This window comes from Danio aesculapii, chromosome 13 (assembly GCF_903798145.1).
Source record: "Danio aesculapii chromosome 13, fDanAes4.1, whole genome shotgun sequence".
Classification (NCBI taxonomy): Eukaryota; Metazoa; Chordata; class Actinopteri; order Cypriniformes; family Danionidae; genus Danio; species Danio aesculapii.
In genome coordinates this window covers 43,485,007-43,503,001 of record NC_079447.1, presented here as the reverse complement: position 1 = coordinate 43,503,001, position 17,995 = coordinate 43,485,007, and the positions used below count along the sequence as shown (strand labels likewise).

General features: G+C 34.1%; 1 protein-coding gene across 3 annotated transcripts in view; it reads right to left on the bottom strand.

Moving 5' to 3' along the window:
- slf2 (SMC5-SMC6 complex localization factor 2) overlaps window positions 1–17,995 on the bottom strand; it is a 51,862-nt gene that overhangs the window by 4,995 nt on the left and 28,872 nt on the right. For all 3 annotated transcript variants that reach the window (XM_056471075.1, XM_056471074.1, XM_056471076.1), the window contains 8 exons: window positions 17,433–17,532; window positions 17,133–17,309; window positions 12,795–12,889; window positions 12,576–12,663; window positions 10,484–10,591; window positions 10,285–10,362; window positions 4,029–4,115; window positions 3,859–3,927 (listed from right to left, as the gene is read on the bottom strand). In XM_056471075.1, coding sequence (XP_056327050.1) covers window positions 3,859–3,927; window positions 4,029–4,115; window positions 10,285–10,362; window positions 10,484–10,591; window positions 12,576–12,663; window positions 12,795–12,889; window positions 17,133–17,309; window positions 17,433–17,532 — 802 coding nt within the window. The remainder of the gene's footprint in view (window positions 1–3,858; window positions 3,928–4,028; window positions 4,116–10,284; window positions 10,363–10,483; window positions 10,592–12,575; window positions 12,664–12,794; window positions 12,890–17,132; window positions 17,310–17,432; window positions 17,533–17,995) is intronic.

The following is a 17,995-nucleotide window of genomic DNA, read 5'->3' as shown; positions in this document are numbered from 1 at the left end:
CACACACACAACCCTCCTCAGAAGAACTGGGGAGATCGACGCGAGTCTCCTAGCCGCTTAACCTGCTCTTTTTCTCTCTCTCACACACACACAACGCTCCTCAGAAGAACTAGGGAGAGTGACGCGAGTCTCCGGTCTCCTAGGCTCACATACTCGACCTGCTCTTTTTCTCTCACACACACAAACACACACACATCACGTTCCTCCTCAGAACTAGGGAGATCGACACCTCTCCCGTCTCCTAGCTTACGATGGCCATAGCAATGACAAACGGCAGTGGAATGCGAGCTCACAAAAGCCTTTATCGTTAAATTTGTAAACAAAGCGGCACGCGTCGCGTTTTTAACATGGCTTACATGCGATAAGAGAATATAAAGAGTAACCGCGTGTACTGTACCAGGTTAACAAGTAACAAAACACAATAAATACATAATTTGCGAGCTAGAATAAACTAGGCAACAATTTTAATCGCACTTACACTAGTGAATAAACCTCAACCACTGACTCTTCACAGTTTCATCTTTGGGTAGAGACTGTCGATATTATCCATCTGAGCACAGCATGACTTCATTCGACCAGCGGCGTCTGTGTGTGTGTGTCTAGTGTTTTTTCTGTGTTAGTGGGCGGGGCCGCAGGTTTCAAATCTCCCGGGTTTGAGCGCATAACTACTGGCGAGGCTTGTGTTTCGTGGCTGCGTCATCGCGAAACACCTAATGACTCGTTATCAAGACGACTCGTTTGAAGCACTATGAGTCGACTCTTTTATAGATGAATCAATAGTTTTAAACACTGTACACTTACAGATTTAAGCCTTAGCTGGATATTTCACTTCACTTAGAGCTGTGTTATACACTACATGGAAGGGCATTTTCAAAAACCCATAATATGGGCTCTTTAAGAATAGTGAACTGATAAAATGAAATACAAAGTGTAGTTTTACTACAGTAAAGTGTGGTGAATTGTAGTATAGTATACCCTATATTGTAAAAAAAAACTACAGCACTGGGTAATTTGTTTATATTACGCTTGTGTTACCATAGCAACTAGTATTAGCACAACTGATTAATTGAAGTACTTTACTGTAGAACTGTTCAAAACACTGTACATGACAGGGAAAATGTCCTCCACAATCTCATCAGCAATGTGGAAGACAACACAGACGTGTTCAATTTATTTTAGTTGCCATGATAAAATGGGATTGATAGTGAGATTTATTTGAGGAGTGAATAGTTCAGTAGGCTATAATACCTCAAGTTTTCCCCTATTTTTATCTGTTATATTTCTGCTTGCATTCATTATATTTTTGTTTAAATGTTGTTTTATTTGATTAGTATGGTGCACCTTTTGGATGTTTAATAAATGTTTTTTAAAAATGTATTCTTTGCATTCAACTTCTTTTCTCTGTGTCTTAAGTGTTTGAAATTGGAAATATTTCATCATATAACAAACAACAAAAAAGGTTATAGTGGGTTAGATTAAAAATTTTATATGTAAGTCTATTTTAGTATTTTGGTTATTGTTAATAAATAGTGTACAAATATAAATTATATCAAAAAGCATAAGAGGAAGAGGGAACACAAGACACAAATTGTGAGTCTGCATATAATCTCACTGAGCGAGTAGTGTACTGTGAGCGCACAAGAAATGTTGTGCGTGAGCAGTGCATATTTGAGAGAGCATGAGAAAATTTGCACGCGAGCAGCATATATTTGAGAGCTCACAAGCAGTTTTGTCCACAGAGGAAATCAGTGCATGAGCATTATATTGAGAAAGCTATGTTCATCATGCTCACTTTGTGCATGACAGTTTTGTGTTGTGAACCTGAATTTAAAGTGAATAGAATAATGGCAAGATTAAGAAAAAAATGCATCTCGTCATGGCATTGGAGTTTACATAGAGGCCTGTTGTGTCTAATATGAAAATAGCCAAGCTATTCACAGATATTGCCAGATAATCACTTTACCTTTACAATACTTTCAACAGACTTTGATCATTTGTGATTCTGGCTCTTATCCTTTCTTGCATTGTCTTGAGTCTTCACGTTGCCAAATATATACTATATTGCCTGGATAGGTCACTGTCATTCTGCTACATCATATCGCTTTCTACTGGATGTAAAATGCTCTGCAGTACATTTAGTCATTTTAGAATGTTAAGTTCTAATTCTGTAGTTATTTTGGTGAAAGTAACTAAAAAGTAATATAAGAGTAATGTAACATATTACAATTTTGAGACAGTAATATTGTAAGGTAAGGGATTACTTTTAAATCACAGTAATAAGTAATCTGTAATGTATTACAGTTTGGAAGTAACTTGCACAACACTGTATATATATATATATATATATATATATATATATATATATATATATATATATATATATATATATATATATATATATATATATATATATATATATATATATATACACATACACACATACATATATATACACACATACACACATACATATATATACACACATACACACATACATATATATATATATATATATATATATATATATATATATATATATATACACACATACATATATATACACACATACACACATACATATATATATATATATATATATATATATATATATATATATATATATATATATATATATATATACACACATACATATATATACACACATACACACATACATATATATATATATATATATATATATACACACACATACATATATATACACACATACATATATATACATATATATATATATATATATATATATATATATATATATATATATATATATATATATATATATATATATATATATATATATATATATATATAGTTAAAGTCAGAAATATTAGCCCCCCTGAATTATTAGCCCCTCTGTTTATTCTTTTCCCCAATTTCTGTTTAACGGAAAGAAGATTTTTTCCAACATATTTCTAAACATAACAGTTTTAATAAATCATTTCTAATAACTGATTTATTTGATCTTTGTCATAATGACAGTAAATAATATTTTACTAGATTTTTTAAAACACTTCTATACAGCTTAAAGTGACATTTAAAGGCTTAACTAGGTTAATTAGGTTAACTAGGCAGGTTAGGGTAATTAGGCAAGTTATTGTATAATGATGGTTTGTTCAGTAGTATATCCAAAAAATATATAGCTTGAAGGGGCTAATAATATTGACCTTAAAATGTTTTTAAAAAAAATGTAAACTACTTTTATTCTAGCCGAAATAAAACAAATAAGACTCCAGAAGAAAATTTCCTTGCTGTGTAAAACATAATTTGGGAAATATTTAAAAAATAAAAAATTCAAAGGGGGGCTAATAATTCTGACTTGTATATGCCTAATATCGGATGGCCAGAAAGTGATTAACTTTTTTATACGTTGTTAAAATATTGGTGTCTGTGATGCAGCAAGTCCAGAGACTGTTGTTCACTATGATTTTATATCAAATTCACTTTAATGTGTGATATGACTGAAAATGATCATAAACAAATATTTTCTCAATTCAAATGAGTAGCGGCTTGGACCCGGTAACTATTTCATACGTCACCGATGCACCATGACTTAACAAGCGAATAGAGACCAGAATGTTTTTAGCACCTTATTGAATTTATGCCACTGAGAATTAAAGCAGTTCTTAATAAAATGTCCGGTACGTGTATAACAATCATGTTTGAATGGTTCAGGTTTTACATGTAATGTTTACATGTAATGATTTGTTTTTAGCAGCAGATGCACTGTAGAATATGACTGCAACAGACTCGAGCTGCTTCTATTCTTAAGACGCAAAACGTGGCCTTGACTGTCAGCTAAATATCTTTCATCTGCATCAGCCGACTGTTTGTTTTTACCTCTTGAGGCCTCGTCCTAGTGAGAAGAACCTGCCACTTGGTGTATATTCTTGCAACAAAGTCTTTCACCTGCAGAGCAAAAGACAAAAAGACTGTCAATAAACATCTGAAAGCCTTTGATATCAGCCGAATGATGGATTTTTTTTTCTCTCGCAGAAGCCGCTCTTCACCTTGCTCCTGTACAGCATTTTCTCGCTCTCCCTTATGTCACACTTAATGTGCTTCTCCAGCAGAGAAGAAAGACAGCGCAGATCGTTCTGGCAGTGAAGAAAGGGCTAAAGTTAGTCCAATTAGGTAATAAACTTCTGATATAAAACAAAACTGACAAAATAAAGACTAATGCCCAATTAGACATGCCTTTAGTCATACAATAGTCAGAGAATAAATTAGTCCCCTGGTATAGTGGGCTTTTACTGTGCCAACGCCATTAGGAATTGGCAAGTTTGAGTCTAAGCTCAAAGATTTAATGATTTGCTTTTATCATTGTTCACAGAAGTCCACGTGTGTCGTTCTTTTCACATTCTAAACTGCTTGTAACAATTTAGCTGTTTATTATTCTCAGTCAGGCATAAAGTGGTAGTCATATACAATTGATTACAAAAGTATTAGCCTTCCTGTGAAATTGTAGGTGCAGTTTATTGTGAGATTTTGTATTCAACACATTTTTTAAACATAGTAGTCTTTATAATTTTTTTTTACCCTTTAAGGGTTAGGACTGTGGAGTGTATTGACAGGAAATCGTGTGGAGCAATGAGAGGGAAATGATCAGCAAAGACCTCGAGCTGGGAATTGAACTTGGGTCTCCGTGACCACCTGAGTGCTACGTGTCAATGCATCAAACCACTAGGCTATTTGCACAGACAAACATAATAGTTTTAATAACTAAGTAGCAGGATACTAGTATTCAGCTTATAGTGTAACTTAAAGGCTTAACTGGGTTAATTAGGTTAAATATGAAATGTTAGTTAATTAGGCAAGTCATTGGACAACAGTCCAAAATCAGAATTTTTTTTTAAAGAAGCTAATATTTAATTTTTTTAAACTACAACCAAACTAAATACAACTTTCTCCAAATTATATATATATATATATATATATATATATATATATATATATATATACACACACACACACACACACACACACACACACGTTGTATCCATTGTATATGGATTTATTGCATACTAAGTGAGATAATGGACAGTCATTAATGCTAAAATAAGTCCTGATGACCATGTCAGGTTTATTTTACCCTACTGATTGTCTGTCAATGGACCCTTTTCACATTTCTGGGTTTCTCAGTAGCTAAAGTCATCATAGTTGGTAAACTTAGAGCGCAGTAAATTGGAGAGCACAACAAATCATTTTTTTACAATCCTATTTGCTGAAATAATAAAAGAAAAACATTGTGAGATAACGACGTCAAATTTACTGTCCTGCCCCATACACGGTATTTAGTTTTTTTGGAATTTGATGCAAAGATGATATAATACATTCATAAATGCACATAAATGTACATACTTAAAAAAATCTAAATAATAAAAACTTTAAAAAGGATTTAATATTATGATGACTGTTAAACACATCATAACAATAAATGATTAAGTGTATTAAAGTGTTGTTTTCAAGTGAACAATTCTTCATTTGCTGTAAAAGGTTAGTAAACAAAGATTCTGCAACTGAGGAAACCACTTCTGCTGTATTTTTTCATCTACATATTATTTGACGTCCACCTTTTTGCACCTCAAAGCACTGTCAACATGTGCAGTAACAAATGCTCTAATGCTATCTTATGTTCAAAGGCAGATGCCTGATGATTTTGGGAACGCAACCAAGACTGAGTAGGAATTTAATCAAATAATTTTTACATTTTGTTGTTTTTGCACAAAATCGAGTTGATAACAGTCACAAACAAATGCAAACAAATACAAACAAACAAGTTGGCTGTTGTATTTTAAATATTCACACTGGTCAGAAATAGGGTTAAATAACAATATATCGTTTGGGCATCGATATCAGAATGTGTATCAGCAAAATCACATCACAGGATTAGATGATTTATTAAAGATTAAAAGATTTTAAATATTTATACAATGATGATGACCATGTCATTTTACGTGGGATTGTTCAATTTCTGTTCTTGAATACTTTTAGACTCCCCAAAAGAAAACAAAAAGCATTGTTTATCTATCTGTTTTTTCAGAGTATATATAGGAATCAGAGAGTAAAATTCAATACCTTTTAAGACCTTTTTAAGACTCTTTCCATACATTTTAAGACCTTAAAACCACTTTTTAGTATATTTACTAAATAATAACAAAGGAAATTAATCCACAACTACAACACTATTTATATACTGAATACAAATCTATTAAATCTAGCTAATTCAGCAAAGGACGTCTGTGGAACTGCTGAAATAAATTGTGATGCCTTGGTCACTGTAGTAAACAATGCAGCAAGATGTCAAATCTAGTAGGATTTCGTTGATTTCATAAGCTACACAACAACCTGATATTCGCAGATTTAATTCAGGTAAACTTTAGCATACAACCATACACTGCATAACCAAAACTGATGTAAAATTTAATACCTTGCAAAATAGCATTCAAGACTTTTTAATACTTTTTAAGGGCCTTACATTTCTCTACATTGATTTATCAACTTTTAATACTTATTTAGACCCCGTCATATTTACAAATGCTTGTAAATTATTACATTTATGCAGATGCAATGCATAGAAAAAAAACAAGTTGATCTAAATTAATGAAATCGTTGAATCGTTGAAATCGTTAATGAAATCTAATTAATGAAATAGAGTTATTCAAATCAACCTGTAAAATTATGTTTATATTGCAATATATAAATCGCAGCAAAAACAAAATATCGCAATTATTCAAATCAACCTGTAAAATTATGTTTATATTGCAATATATAAATCGCAGCAAAAACAAAATATCGCAATTTTAGATTTTTCCGATATCGTACAGCCCAACTTAGAAGTTCCACAATCCAACAAATGCAGATTTAACATGTTTGTTTGGATAAAAACAAATGCTGATCATAGGCAACAAACAGCAAACCTCCGACAACCTCTGACAGACTTGGTCTTTGTTTTAATTTGTCAGTGCAGAGTGAATTGGCCTTAATATATACAGTACATATACTGAAATGCACATGTTAGCATTTACACCCAATGGTACTTTTGTGAGATAAATTTCCAAGAAAACCTGCAAATACTGACATATTAAGATTATCATCAGAAGAATAATTATTGACACTGATCATATTTAAGATGAAGACCTAGAAAGAAAGGCATCACCCTGCTGACCAGTAAAATCCTCCTACTCAAAGACTGCTTTCTCTTCTTGCAGTAAAATTAGTAATGTTTATAATTGGTCCCTGAGGGTGATAGTGGTACCAGAGGACAGAGTGGGGCAGTGTCCAAGGACAGGGTCTCTCTGTGACTGATTCATTAACACTGATTCTTAACGGCCACACTGTTAAATCCATTCAGAGGATCACAGCTCATTTGGATCAATCCACAATAAAATCATAATCTGACTTCTCAAAACATTATTAAATCGTTTACTTTGGGCTGCACAATACATTGTTTCAGTATCTATATCGCAATGTGAAAATGTCACATCGTAGGATCTACAATGCAACGAGTTGGGATTGTAATTAACCAGAAAACACACATCAAAATAAAGTTCAACCGTAAAAGAGTGAAATGTGATTATGTTGAATTTCAAGCAAAATTAAATTATTTGGGCACTAGAAATTCTACAATTTGCAAACAAACAATTAGCAAAGATTAATTGTATTTATTTATTTCTATAATGAAGATTTTAGTAGTCAACATTTGAGGTGCAGTGCTTCCCACACTATTTTAATGATCTAGGCACAAAGTCCAAAGTGCAGAGCGCAAAAGTATTAAGGGTGTGTCCGAATCCACTTTTGCTATTTTAAGGACGGAAAAATATGCTCTGCACTGTGGCGCATGGTGTAACAGGGTTGAGCATGTCCTTATAATGAGTCATGGGTGTGTTTTGAGTAATCAGTCTCATCTCCTATTCTCTTAAAGAGTCAGTTGTGTCGCGCCATGGCACACTTGCTATTTACATGGCGGATTTTGTAAGTGTAAAAACTGAACTCTTCACTAGCGAGAAAACAATTAAACAGACCATCTGCAGTGAGAGGATACTTTCACTTCCACTTCCACTGTCTCTCTGTTGTGGATAAGAAAACGGTGTTGTACGCACAGACATCCATTAGCCTACATAATTAATTTAGTTTGTTAAGTGCAAAGATTTGTTTCAAAACTATTTCTAAATTCAGTTCTAATTTCCAGCAAACAAATAAATGAACACAAATCAAGAAGTGTGTTAAAAAAACTGAGTTATATCTAAATACACATGCTATGCCCCATACAGTCCAAAACCTGACAAGTGGACAAATCTAAGCTTGTTTTTAATAAAACAAATATAAATATGCGTATAATAAATAATACTGATACTAATAATAACATTATACAAAAGCAAATTGTCATGAATAAACTGAAAAAGCCCCAATGTGTAAGCGAGGCGCACAACTTTAGACCTGCTCTCAGCTGGCCTATTGAACAGTCTATTTTAGTTTCTCAAAATAGCAACGCGCCAACAATGCGCCTTAACACACCTCTTATCTAGACCGAAACACCCATGAGCCCACAAAGTGGCACAAATGGATTTAATATTTAAACAACATGGTGGAAAACGGGAAAATTAGGTATGAAAATAGCAACACGTCGTAGAAACATGTCTTGCGCCTTATGGCGCCGGGTGTGTGATAGGGCTTTACTTGGGTAGGCCGCCCAGGTATGCAGTATTAACGGCCACCCACATTTATATTAGCGACACATTTTTTTACTATTATTATCATCCTTTTACATTTTTTTGTATCTGCCTAATATAAACAAGCATCCGCGAGCGATTAAGTAACGGAAAATCTACTCTACCTTACTTGTTCCATACTGCTCGTTCTGTGTGTGCACTGACAATGCACAGACTCAGTCTCATATCTCATGTGCTCTGCAAGCCCACAGAGACCCTTTTTGCATCTGGCCGGGGTTTCAAAATCTTTTAAAATCTCCGGGATTTGGTTTTGCTTTTATTTTATATTATAAGCTGTCATTAATTTTATGCGCACAGCCACAAGAGCGAGAGACACGTTAAATAATTAATTCTTTAATCTAAACGATTCAGAAAAAAATGACTAAGTACACGCAGAGGACAAAATAACATCTAAATTGGCTGCAAAATATTTGTTCACAATTAGAAATGGTAAAGCAACTCATTCGTCTTAAAATAATCTACACCTTCTATTCTTTTTATAATTTTTAGAAGTATTGTCTGTTCTTATCCCTTTTTTCTGTCATTTATTTCTCATTTTGTGTATATTTGATTAATTTGATGATGTCCATGTATTACATATTTTATACATCTAAAATGCTTTGGCAACACTGAACAAAATGCCATGCCAATAAAGCAACCTGAACCTGAATGAGAGATATAGAGAAGCAGATTTTACCTGTCAGCGGGTGCCTCCTGATTAGAATAAAAGAGAAACAGTGGATTTTTTTTTAACATTTATTTTACCAGTATTTTTTTATTTTAACCCATTGAAAAGGAAAAAATTAAGAGATAAAAATGAAAAATAGTGTTAAAAATCTAATTATGTTTTGTTTTGTCACATATAGTAACTAACTATTGTCGCATAATAACTATTTATGTGATGTGGGTAAAAGGTGTGTTTCAATCCGGTTACAAGTATATTTCAAACCTGTGGGAAGCACTGAGGTGGATCAAAAATGTTTTTCAAAATTAGCTTTAGATACGAATGGATGTTGTTGAATATTTTTAGGACAAAGAATTGCTCCTCTTCAAATGTTGACTACTGTATACAGTGTTATTTTACATTTGATTATTAAATTTTTGCACCTCAATACCGTTAGACTCGCCAAAAAAACATAAAGCACTGTTTATTTTATATGTGTCTTTGTTGTATTTGATTATTTTATGCTTGTTATTTGTTTATTATATTTTATGCAGATTCAGTCCCCTACAAAATCATCACAATCAATGTAAAATTATGAATTCTTTCCAAATAGAGTAATAAGTCATCTTGTGAAATTATATTCATAATCGCAATATTTATTGCAGAAGAACGAAATATTGCATTGTCAGTTTTATCCAATATCATCCAGCTCTAATTACACTAGATTAAAAAAAAACATATGTAGGACCAGACATAAAAAAGCATGACAATGAAAATGAAGATACATTAGGAAATGTCTTGGGATCAGATTGTGACTCGCTGAAATTGAATCAAACTGAAGATTCCCTCCTTTAATCTATAATTATATAAGCATAGAAATTGAACACTTACTCTCTGGGCTGAGGGTAAGAACTCAAAATTGGAGGCTTCATTCGTCAAAGTCAAAAGGCTGTAGCAGAGGTAATATGCCTGTATAAAAAGAAGATCGTTTATCAGCTTATTAAACTCTAAGTGGTTTTACTATATCACTCTTGGATATTAAAAACGTAATGATCCAATAGCTCTCAGGCCTCAGATGAATTCCGCTCACTTGTTGGTCTAGGGTGGTATTGCAATCCTCGCTTCCCCTTGCAGACCTGAGGACTTTTAGCAGGGATGAAGGACGCATTTGAGGTAGGAAAGGTTTTAGCTCGGACAGCTGCAATAAAATACAGTGTCAGAAGCAAAGATGAATTAATATCTACATAAACAGTACACAGCATAGATGAGAACACCTGCTTTGAAATTGAGAATTTCTATCTATTTCTCAGTGAATATATACAATACATACACTCACTGGCCACTTTATTAGGTACACCTTCCTAGTACCAGGTCAAAACTGCCTAAATCCTTCCTGGGATAGATTCAACAAGGTACTGAAAATATTCCTCAGAGATTTTGCTCCATATTGACATGATAGCATCACACAGTTGCTGCAGATTTGTCGGCTGCACATCCATGATGCAAATCTCCCGTTCCACCACATCCCAAAGGTGCTATATTGGATTGAGTTCTGGTGACTGTGGAGGCCATATGAGTACAATGAACTCATTGTCATGTTCAAGAAACCAGTCTGAGATGATTCACGCTTTATGACATGGCGCGTTATCCTGCTGGAGGTAGCCATCAGAAGATGGGTACACTGTGGTCATGGGATGGACATGGTCAGCAACAATACTCAGATAGGCTGTGGTGCTGACATGATGCTTAATTGGTACTAATGAGCCCAAAGTGTGCCAGGAAAACCCCCCACACCACTACACCACCACCACCAGCCTGAATCATTAATACAAGGCAGGATGGATCCATGTTTTCATGTTGTTGACGCCAAATTCTGACCCTACCATCCGAATGTCGCAGCAGAAATTGAGTTTCATCAGACCAGGCAACGTTTTTCCAATCTTCTATTGTCCAGTTTTGGTGAGCCTGTGCAAATTGTAGCCTCAGTTTCCTGTTCTTAGCTGACAGTAGTGTCACCCGGTGTGGTCTTCTGCATACCTCGGTTGTAGCGAGTGGTTATTTGAGTTACTGTTGCCTTTCTATCAGCTGGAACTAGTCTGGCCATTCTCCTCTGTCCTCTGGCATCAACAAGGCATTTGCATACACAAAACTGACCCTCATTGGATATTTCCTCTTTTTCTGACCATACTCTGTAAACCCTAGAGATGGTTGTGCATTAAAATTCCAGTAGATCAGCAGTTTCTGAAATACTTAGACCAGCCTTTCTGGCACCAACAACCATGCCACATTCAAAGTCACTTAAATCACCTTTCTTCCTCATTCTGATGCTCTGTTTGAACTGCAGCAGATCGTCTTCACCATGTCTACATTCGTAAATGCATTGAGTTGCTGCCATGTGATTGGTTGATTAGAAATTTGGGTTAACGCACAGTTGGACAGGTGTACCTAAAGTGGCTGTTGAGTGTATTTAAACAAAACTGTATAATATTCATTCAAATAAGAGTGTGGTTTCATAACATTTTTTAGGAATAATACCATAATACATTTAAATTCAAATGAGATATTGCAAAATAAAAGAATAATACAACAAAATATCAACAAAATTTAATATAATTTCAGGTTCTCTTGATTTTTCCTCTTTATGAAAATTATATTCCATGTTTTTTCCTAACAAACACTCAAAAATGACTTTTGCTGCTTGTCCAAACAACTTATATAAATAAGCGTAAACCACAGTTTTTAAATATTTGAAGATACAACTTCATTGTTTTATGTTCAATCCACTTAAATTTAACTTAAATGACTAAGTTAACTTAACTGATTTGTGTTGGGACAACATGTAGGAATTGTGTAAATCCCAGCATTTTTACAGTGTATTCATAGAGATATATTGTTATATTAATTCCAGTTTGGGCTTTGATATTGACTAATGTAATGTATTGTATATACTGTACACAATTATCTTACTGTGCAAAGTATTCATCTAAAAGAGAGATTTGTAAGAGGTGTACACATTGATGATGGCCACCACATGTATTATTACTTAAAAAATAACAACGCATGGTCTTTTGAGTGAACGATCATGGTCGATTGAGTGATCTCATCACAGATCATAAAGCATCTTAATTGAAGCCGAATTGTCAACATCAAAAAGCAGCTGATATTGAATGAATTATTCTCACCTTAAAATCTGTGCCCGGGGGATTATAAGTGCAGGTGTGATTCAAAAGCTTTGAGATGATAGACACGCTTAAGTGTCGTTTTAACTGCCTGTTGATGAAACAGCAGATGAATAATAGTTACATGAAGCCCCGAGAGCAAATGTTGATTTGCCTGATTATATTTATGGTCTATAATAAAAGGTCAACAAGCTGAATATTGCATTACAAGATTTCACTCACTTTCCACGACTGCTCTCAGGCAGAATAGAAACGATTCTCCTGAGGTTGTGATGGTCTTCTGACAAATCGGTCAAGATCTGGCAAGTTTTTGATATCTAGACATATTTTTTAAAAAGAGAGGGAGACAGTTGTGTTAAATGTGACAGAATGATAAACTGACACTAAAACTATCCGTACACACAAAAATAAAAACTCAATGTTTTTTGTTTTCCTTTTCTGGTTTCCTTCCATTCACCATAAAAGATTTCACTGATTAAAAAATAAACAAACGAATGACAATGAATTTCTAAAGTTCCAAAATAACAATGGGTCTCGTTCACCAATATCTTCTTGAAAATGTCCATTATTTCATTCATTTATTCATCCATTTTCTTTTCGGCTTAGTCCCTTTATTAATCTGGGGTCGCCACAGTGGAATGAAGCGCCAACTTATCCAGCATTTGTTTTATGCAGCGGATGCCCTTCCAGCTGCAACCCATCACTGGGACACACATACACACTTATTCACACACTCATACACTACGGACAGTTAGCCTACCCAATTCACCTGTACTGCATGTCTTTGGACTGTGGGGGAAACCGGAGCACCCGGAGGAAAACCACGCGAACGCAGGGAGAAAATGCAAACTCCACACAGAAACGCCAACTGACCCAGCCGAGGCTTGAACCAGCGACGTTCTTGCTGTGAGGCGACAGCACTGCGCCATTGCGTCGCCCCATTATTACATTAAGAAACTTTTTCAGAACAATCTATGCCAGATTCAGCCTACTTAAGAATGGTGAATCGCATTTCTTCTTAATTGTTTTTCAAAATTAGCATAGGAAACGCTCCACAATTTCCCATAAAAAGGTATGACACCTTAGGGCAGTGGTTCTCAAATTCGGTCCTCGGGCACCCCCACCCTGCACATTTTATAGGACACACATGGATCAGTTCCTTATTGTCTCTGCTAATGAGCTGATGATCTTAATCAGGTGTTTAACATAAGAAATTCATACAAAATGTGGCCCGAGGACAGGGAAATTGGGAAAATTTGAGTTGGGAAATTTGAGTTGGGAATTTTGAGTTGTTGAAGAAATGCACCAACCCGTTAATTATTACTAATTTCTTTTCAAAAACATAATTATTTTATATGTAGGCTACAGGATCCTTTACACTTCACTTCTACTTTCAGTTACATTAGTGCACAAGGCACTGTTACTACTGTCAATATAGGCAATATAAAAATTTATATTTTTGTTATACAGATTCGTGAAAGGCATTCAAAGCTGTGATGTGTTTACATTATTGTATAATCTTCTATACCAAAAACAATACTCTGTGCTGATTTTTCAGTTATTTTTCTTCTCCATACTACATATGAAGTGGCATATGACGTATCACATGGGCATGATGCTACTGATTCTAATTTGATCATTATATTTTTGTTATACAGATACGTGAAAGACATTCAAAACTGTGATGCGTTTACAATTATTATTTAATCTTATATACCAAAAACAAAACTCTGTACCAATGTTTCTGTTATTTTTCCTCACTATACTACATATGGAGTGGTATATGACGTACAGTATCACATGCGCATGATGCTACTAATTCTAATTTGATCATTTAATAGATATAGTAAATAATAATTACAATAATTAGAATAAAACTAAAAAAAGTTGATACATGCTAAAAGCTGGTCAGCAATTACAGGAAGTGTTTGATTGCTGTAATAGCCAGTAAAGGCTCTTCTATTGATTATTGAGAAGGGAATGAATAATTTTGGACGTGCCACTTTCTGTTCCAAATGTAAATAAAAGCTAAGAAATATTTGTTTGCACAATGATGCCAACGGTTAAAAAAAAAACTTGCTGGTTGAATAGTAACTATAGTTACTAAAACAGTAACTTCAAGACAGAATTTGCCAGGGGTATAAATAATTTTGGTCTTGACTGTACATCTGACATCTGATTAATAGCCTATAACATGCTGTCACATGTTTGTTTTTTTACATTTTACGAAGAGTAAAAATTACATATGTTATTTCAACAAACAGATGCATTTAGTCCTGTCCAGTTTCATCTGGAATGTGTCCACCTCCTAAATGGTTTAACAATTCGGATTTACAAGCATCTCGAATGCATTTCAGAGAGCATTTACACCTGCCCTTTTCAGAATAGGATAGCTATCCAATCAGAAAACAAAACAGATGAGGGGACCAGGTCTAAACAGCTGAGAGAGTACAATGGGCCTAAAATGTATACTCTTAAAATATATTTTGTTTAAAAGACCACCGACACATTTCATTCGAAACTACAATTTTCCTGACTTACAATAAGCAAAAACTTCAAGAAATTATTGTTTTGAGCAAAATATCATCACTCAAATAAGCGTATGACTGGTCTGTGTTCATATATTCTGCTCCTAGTTAAAAACAAATTCCAGATATGAAAACATTGGTGAAAGGCAGAACTTCTGTAAAAAGTGCTTAAGTGGGGTTTAAAAACAGATTTGTTTTGTGATTAGTTCCAGATTTGGTTGGTTAATGAGGCCCAAATAGAATCTGTGATTGATATAACAAAAAGATGCGGTATATGGTAATAAGTGTTGCATAAGGGAGTGTTGTGGCAAAACATTCATTTTATTGACAATAAAATCTCAACCATATCTAATGTGCTTAAAAATATCAAGGCAATATATGAAGAGTTTAGATGCAAAACCCTCTAAATCCATCAGACCTCTTTTCGAGCATTTTCTATCAGGCTCCTCTGATTAGGTTCAGAAGTTTAATTTTATATGTAATGAAAAGGTTATTAGCTAGTAAATTAAATAGCTTTTTTTCATAAATGTCACTTTAGACAATTCTTTGGTTTTTAACAAGTGAGATTTTTATTTGCGTCAAAACCAGCTAAATCCTCTAGTGCTTTTTTGGCAAAACCCTCTAAATCCACCTATTGGGACAAGACAGTGTATTTAGTTGAAAATAACTAAAGATGCAATTAGAAATTATTTTACCAAACATAAAACTCATTACACAGGCCACCTAAAACTAAAAACACATAATTCTGTCAAGTAAGTGGCGGTTCATTTCGTTGTGGTAACCCCTGATAAAACAGCGACTAAGCTGGAGGAAAATGAATGAATGAAATCTGTCAAGTAAGTGCATTAATCAATCATATTAAAACTGACATTAATTAAATCTTAACAATCTGTTGTCATTTCTGATATTTGGAATTTAGATTTTATGTAAGTAGAACAATGTAAACATTGCAAACTAAGCTTGTTAGATTTAAATAATGCACTGTGCAAAGCATCCTGATAAAATTTTTTTGAAGTAAATAAAAACATATTCCCCATGTGCACCACTATCGTTACATGCTATGTGCAAAATACAAATACTATAAAAATATTATCAATTCAAATATTTTGGTGTACTGCAAATAGAACATAAACATCAATATCTGTGCAATGTCCATTTATATAAAAAGCTTATCAGACATTTAGTATAGTCATTTAAATAATATATAGTTTTATACATTATATCTATTGTATTTGTAAAAAAATAGCTTACATTAGCAAATAAAACACAAAGTACTGTACGCTACTATGCAAAAAAGATGTCTCTCAGAAACTTTTAGAAGCTGTCATTCATTCATTCTCACCATATTGAAGGTCTTGGTCTGAACATTTTTTGTCTCTTCTGTTTATATCATGTCATAGCATCCGTGGGATAAAAGAACAGCACCTTGTTTAACTTCATCTTTCATGAAACAGAGTTGCTGTTTAATGTATAGTAAATCGGAGTCATTTAAAGTAGTGTCGCTGTGCAAAAAGCACATTATGAATGCGTGTTACACTTCCGACTGTACAGTGTGTTTTCTTTTTCTTATAATGCACAGAGTTTTGAGGTAAGGGACATTTTCATTTGCCATTCACTGACAGTCGGACAGGCACATGCAGTTCATCAAACTCCATCTTTTAAAATCTAAATCGGTAGCAGAATAAAACAGTCTCCTCATGAAAGCCGGTGTTTCAGCGCGCTGCTACATTGAAAACATGATTCGATTCGTGCCTTCTGATTGGTTCTCTGGATATAGCGGCTTTTGCTGTCAAAGGCAAGTGGCGTTTAGAGGCTTTTGCCAACAATCTGTTGACTGACACTGCGATTTTGATGATTTCAAGCTAAACTATTTGTTGAACATGTAATACGTGCCTAAAGCATTCGCACGTCAAAATGCTGGTCATGTGACTGAAAACTAAAACTTTTTGAAACACCATGAGTGTCTGTAAATGATGATAGAATTCTCCTTTTTGGGTGAATTATGGTAGACATGGAACACAGTGTATCTGACCTGTACATCCCAGTCCGTGATGTTTTTGAGCACATTCTGGAGCAGGAGGCTGAAGCTTCCAGTTGGTAGCAACTGAAAATGAGTCTCCAGTCCAATTCTGCACACCACTGCCAGTAGCAAGAGCAGCTCCTCATCTGTGTACGCTTTCGGACATAACGCAGTACACAAAGACAGGTACTGAACAAAAATAAAGGCGTAAAGATTGATAACAATTTTGAATTTAATTTATCATCAAACAAATTAAAAATCTCCAGCCAAGAATAACTGACAAAACATTCTTCAAATATATATCCAGCTTACACTGAGAACACTCTCCAAGTTATGCACTGGTAAGGTGGCATCATCTTTTATTTCAGATATTGCACTATCTTGGCTGTTTTCCTCCGGCTTGAAGTCCTCTCTGTTGACACAGACAAACGCTTTAAAGATACAGAATTAACAAGCAGCAATCAACGGTGTTCAAGCACTTTAAGAATAAGCTCACTTATAAATTAGGAAGTTGTATTAATAATGAAAATATGATTTTAGTTAAAGAAATGCCAAAGAAAAAAACTACTATTCAACTGTTAAAATGTTATAGGTGGCGCTATAGCATTGAAACCAGGGATCTGTTTAAATTTCTAAAGAATTAGCTACAATAACATGGTATACAAGCAATAATTTTTTATTTATATTTTAGTATATCTGTCAAAACCCAATTTCTAAATGACCTGATATAGTAATCTAAAGAAAAAATAGCTTTTTTTTTTAGAATGACCAAACAAAAGGGACTAATTCACACAAGTAGTGTGTAATTTGGATTATTTAAATGATTTGGTGGACGACAGTTGTTCCTGAGGTAAAGTTGTTCAGATTGGGGAGGC